At 48.2% G+C, this 5,836-nt stretch overlaps 1 protein-coding gene across 1 annotated transcript; it reads left to right on the top strand.

The window, feature by feature from the left end:
* Positions 1-669: 669 nt before the first annotated feature.
* LOC123752861 (uncharacterized) lies at positions 670-1,170 on the top strand. Its single transcript, XM_045734890.2, has one exon. It carries the CDS (start codon positions 670-672, stop codon positions 1,168-1,170), a length of 501 nt encoding a protein of 166 aa, XP_045590846.2.
* Positions 1,171-5,836: the final 4,666 nt, after the last annotated feature.

Here is a 5,836-nt window from a genome sequence, read left to right as displayed (position 1 = left end):
GGCTTTTTTTTTAAGATGTTTATACAGACCAAAAAGTCCCATATCGACTTTTTTAGATGCTTATCCAGACCAAAAAAGTCCCATATCGGCTTTTTTAGATGCTTATAAAGACCAAAAAAGTCCCATATCGGCTTTTTTAGATGCTTATAAAGACCAAAAAAGTCCCATATCGGCTTTTTTAGATGTTTATCCAGACCAAAAAAGTCCCATATCGACTTTTTTAGATGTTTATCCACGTTCTCTATATCCAATATATCTTTTTAAGTATCCCTATCCAGTCCCTATAGGAGATTATAGACATTCTTCCAATTACAATGTTCGTCTCGTGGGCAAATTATTGAACGATTGATTGTTCAGGTCCATGTGTGTGTTCGGTCATAGGTGCGCATCCAGACCGAGGCCAGCAGACCGAACCAGAGCTGAGAGGTATGAGTTACGAGGACAGATAGAAGTAATTAAATCTTGCATCAGTGGAACAGAAAAAATGCTAGGGGAGACATGATCACCACATACAAAAAATTCAGTGGAATATGCAGAGAACACCACACTAGATCATTTAACAAATGGATATAGAGGGCCACTGAGGACCCGAATGAGTCACAGAGACATTAAAATACCCCCTACCGCTTCCCACACGCCACGGCCCATACCGCTCTGGTCATCAGTGTGATGACGTACCAGTCATGGGAGCTGCCACGCCTCCTGGGAGCTGCCACGCCTCCTGGGAGCTGCCACGCCTCTTGGGAGGGTCACGCCTCCTGGGAGCTGCCACGCCTCCTGGGAGCTGCCACGCCTCCTGGGAGCTGCCACGCCTCCTGGGAGGGCCACGCCTCCTGGGTGCTGCCACGCCTCCTGGGAGCTGCCACGCCTCCTGGGAGCTGCCACGCCTCCTGGGAGGACCACGCCTCCTGGGTTGGCCACGCCTCCTGGGTTGGCCACGCCTCCTGGGAGGGCCACGCCTCCTGGGAGGGCCACGCCTCCTGGGAGCTGCCACGCCTCTTGGGAGCTGCCACGCCTGCTGGGAGGGCCACGCCTCCTGGGAGCGGCCACGCCTCCTGGGAGGGCCACGCCTCCTGGGAGGGCCACGCCTCCTGGGAGGGCCACGCCTCCTGGGAGGGCCACGCCTCCTGGGAGGGCCACGCCTCCTGGGAGGGCCACACACAGGGATGAAAGAACAATGTTCCCCCGGGCGTGAGGGAGGCGGGTGTCACGTGACACGGGGGGCGGGGAGGGCCGCCCTTAACATCCTCATCACTGACGCTAGTAAATGGATATCACTGACTCGGTGTGTCAACACTCTCACCCATGTAACTCTTGCGTGCGTGCGTGTGTGTGTGTGTGTGTGTGTGTGTGTGTGTGTGTGTGTGTGTGTGTGTGTGTGTGTGTGTGTGTGTGTGTGTGAGTGTGTGTGTGTGTGTGTGTGTGTGTGTGTGTGTGTGTGTGTGTGTGTGTGTGTGTGTGTGTGTGTGTGTGTGTGTGTGTGTGTGTGTGTGTGTGAGTGTGTGTGTGTGTGTGTGTGTGTGTGTGTGTGTGTGTGGTGTGTGTGTGTGTGTGTGTGTGTGTGTGTGTGTGTGTGTGTGTGTGTGTGTGTGTGTGTGTGTGTGTGTGTGTGTGTGTGTGTGTGTGTGAGTGTGTGTGTGTGTGTGTGTGTGTGTGTGTGTGTGTGAGTGTGTGTGAGTGTGTGTGTGTGTGTGTGTGTGTGTGTGTGTGTGTGTGTGTGTGTGTGTGTGTGTGTGTGAGTGTGTGTGTGTGTGTGTGTGTGTGTGTGTGTGTGTGTGTGTGTGTGTGTGTGTGTGTGTGTGTGTGTGTGTGTGTGTGTGTGTGTGAGTGTGTGTGTGTGTGTGTGTGTGTGTGAGTGTGTGTGTGTGTGTGTGTGTGTGTGTGTGTGTATATGTGTTCACCAAGTTGTACTCAACTAGTTTGGCTTGCGGGGGTTGAGTTTTGGCTCTTTAGTCCCGCCTCTCAACTGTCAGTCAACTGGTGTACAGATTCCTGAGCCTATTGGGCTCTATCATATCTACACTTGAAACTGTGTATGGAGTCAGCCTCCACCACATCACTGCCTAATACATTCCACTGTTAACTACTCTGACACTGAAAAAGTTCTTTCTAACGTCCCTCTTGCTTATTTGGGTACTCAGTTTCCACCTGTGTCCCCTTGTTCGTGTACATCCCCGTGTTAAACTGTTTATGTATATCTACCCTGTCAGAGGTAGAATTTTCTCTTAGAATTTTCTTAGAATTTTGTAGGTAGTGATCATGTCTCCTTTTAATCTTCTGTCTTCCAGAGTCGTGAGGTGCATTTCACGCGGTCTTTCCTCGTAACTCATGCCTCTTAGTTCTTGGACTAGTTTAGTAGCATACCTCTGAACTTTTTCCAGCTTCGTCTTGTGCTTGACAAGATACGGGCTCCATGCTGGGGCCGCATACTCCAGGATTGCTCTTACATATGTGGTGTACAAGGTTCTGAATGATTACTTGCACAGGTTCCTGAAGGCAGTTCTGATGTTAGCCAGCCTCGCATACGCCGCCGATGAATTTTTTTTAAGTGGGCTTCAGGAGACAGGTTTGGTGTGATATCAACTCCTATAGATCTATCTTTCTGTCCGTTTCATGAAGGACTTCATTTCCCATTCCGTATCCTTTGTCTGACCTCCTGTTTCCACCGCCTAGTTTCATTATCTTACATTTACTCGGGTTGAACTTTAGTAGACATTAGTTGGACCATTCATTCAGTTTGTTTGTAGCCTCATACCATCTTCCTCTCTCTTAATCCTCCTCATAATTTTTGCATCATCATCAAACACTGAGAGGAACGATTCTATACCCTCTGGGAGATCATTTACATATATCAGAAACAGTATAGGTCCAAGGACTGACCCCTGCGTGACTGCACTGGTGACGTCTCACCAATCTGAATCCTCACCCCTCACTGTGACTCGCTGTCTTCTGTTGCTTTGGTTATCTTATCCAATGGAGTACCTTCCCTTTCACTTCTGCCTGCATCTCCAGCTTTTGCACTAGCCTCTTGTGTGGTACTGTGTCAAAGGCTTTCTGGCAATCCAAAGATATGCCGTCAGCCCAGCCCTCTCTCTCTCTTGCCTGATTTTTGTTGCCTGGTCGTAGAATTCAATAAATCCTGTAAGGTAGGAATTGCCATCCCTGAACCCATATTGATGCTGTGTTACAAAGTTCTTTCGCTCCAGATGTTCCACTAGCTTTTTTCGCACAATCTTCTCCATCAGCTTGCATGGTATGCAGGTTAGGGACACTGGCCTGTAGTTCAGTGCCTCCTGTCTATCCCCTTTCTTGTATATCGGGACTAAATTAGCCGTCTTCCAAGATTTTGGCAGTTTCCCTTTTACCAGGGATTTGTTATACACTATGAAGAGTGTGTATACACTATGTGTATATTCACCTAGTTGTATTCACCTAGTTGTGCTTGCGGGGGTTGAGCTTTGCTCTTTTGGCTCGCCTCTCAACTGTCAATCAACTGTTTCTAACTACTAACTAACTATTCCCCCCCCCCCCACCACACACACAGACAGAAAGCAGCCCGTAACAGTTGTCTAGCTCCCAGGTACCAATTTACTGCTAGATAACAGAGGCATCAGGGTGAAAATGACTGCCCATTTATTTCCGTCGGCGCCGGGAATCGAACTCCGGACCACAGGAGTACGTATCCAGCGTGCTGTCCACTCGGCCACCAGCCCCTTCCACACACACAGTGTGTGTGTGTGTGGCTGTGTGTGTTCACCTATACGTGCTCATATGTCGTGGCCGAGTGAGCTCTAGTTCCTGGGTCGCGCCTTTCTGTTATCCAATGTTGCTTGAAATATAATACCCTATAATATAAAGGTATTATATTTCTATATTGGTATTTATAGGGATATTTCTATATAAGGGTATTTATATATTGCTTAAAATATAACTCCATATAATACCCATTTTGCTTCTTGTCATATATACCTACTGTTGAACTCATTCGTCAAGCCTGCCTCGAAGACCTTTCTTTGGTGATTTCACACTGAGACCATCTTCACACTGGGGGATATATAGTGCTGGTCTAAGTTGGTACCCCTGCTCCCTGCCTTCTTATTGGCTGCCAGCTGCTCCCTGTCTTCTGATTGGCTGCCATCTGCTCCCTGCCTTCTTATTGGCTGCCATCTGCTTCCTGCCTTCTGATTGGCTGCCATCTGCTCCTTGCCTTCTCATTGGCTGCCATCTGCCACCGGCTCAGATGTAATTAATAACATGAACATAAACCAACGTAGCTTCTAACGTTATTAATTTGAGTCGATCACAAAAGAACATTGTGGTGACGTACGACCCCCAGACGACCTGAGATGTTGGGTGTTGCACGACTCTCAGACGACCAGAGATGTGTTGGGTGATGTACGACTCCCAGACGAACTGAGATGTGTTGGGTGATGAACGACTCTCAGACGACCTGAGATGTGTTGGGTGTTGCACGACTCCCAGACGACCTGAGATGTGTTGGGTGTTGCACGACTCCCAGACGACCTGAGATGTGTTGGGTGATGAACGACTCCCAGACGACCTGAGATGTGTTGGGTGTTGTACGACTCTCAGACGACCTGAGATGTGTTGGGTGTTGAACGACTCCCAGACGACCTGAGATGTGTTGGGTGACGTACGACTCCCAGACGACCTGAGATGTGTTGGGTGTTGTACGACTCCCAGACGACCTGAGATGTGTTGGGTGTTGAACGACTCCCAGACAACCTGAGATGTGTTGGGTGACGTACGACTCCCAGACGACCTGAGATGTGTTGGGTGTTGTACGACTCCCAGACGACCTGAGATGTGTTGGGTGTTGAACGACTCCCAGACGACCTGAGATGTGTTGGGTGATGAACGACTCCCAGACAACCTGAGATGTGTTGGGTGACGTACGACTCCCAGACGACCTGAGATGTGTTGGGTGATGAACGACTCCCAGACGACCTGAGATGTGTTGGGTGATGAACGACTCCCAGACGACCTGAGATGTGTTGGGTGATGAACGACTCCCAGACGACCTGAGATGTGTTGGGTGATGTACGACTCCCAAACGACCCCAGATAATATCATGGAGACAAGTAACTTTTCACAACTCGAAAACATTCCGAGAACCTCAGCTCCAGGGTCCAGTATGTATGTATATATGTACGTTGTTGTATATGACCGAAAGGGTAAGATTTATGATTCTAAACCGAATCTTCTCAATATTTCTCATGTTTTTATTTCATTGTCGGAGGGTAGTTGAAAAATTAACTCTCCAAAGTTCATTTTCACACTTTATTCATGGTCTAACGCCTAGAAGAGTTTCGCAACAACACTTCTTACATTTTCAAATTAAATTTTACATACTCAGATCACGCTTATATTAGTTTGTGGATGAGGTGATAGGATACAAAAAATTTTGGTTGAGGTGACAGGTCACAAATCAATGGAAAAAGACAACACGAAACAATGGGTATATTGAGTGTTTTATCTTCTTGCTTCTGTGCTGGTTCAGGGTCTTGAAGTGGGTAGAATGTAATTATGTGTTAAATGGCTGTTGATTGCTGGTGTTGACTTTTTGATGTGTAGTGCCTCGCTGATGTCGAGTCTCCTGTTATCGTTGTATCAGTCGATAATTTCTGTGTTGCTTGTTAAGATTTCTCTGGTGATGGTCTGGTTGTGTGAGGAGATTATATGTTCCTTGATGGAGCCCTGTTGTTTGTGCAACAGACAGGCTGACTCACAGACGCGTGCAGGGTGCAGGCTGACTCACAGACGCGTGCAGGGTGCAGGCTGACTCACTCACAGTCCTGTGCAGAGTACAGGCTAC

This window comes from Procambarus clarkii, chromosome 15 (genome assembly GCF_040958095.1).
Source record: "Procambarus clarkii isolate CNS0578487 chromosome 15, FALCON_Pclarkii_2.0, whole genome shotgun sequence".
NCBI classification, from domain to species: Eukaryota; Metazoa; Arthropoda; class Malacostraca; order Decapoda; family Cambaridae; genus Procambarus; species Procambarus clarkii.
This window is presented reverse-complemented; position numbering and strand designations above follow the sequence as displayed.

What these genes read in the sequence shown, in the direction of transcription:
- LOC123752861 (XM_045734890.2), top strand. Translation starts at nt 670, where the DNA reads ATGACGTACCAGTCATGGGAGCTGCCACGCCTCCTGGGAGCTGCCACG.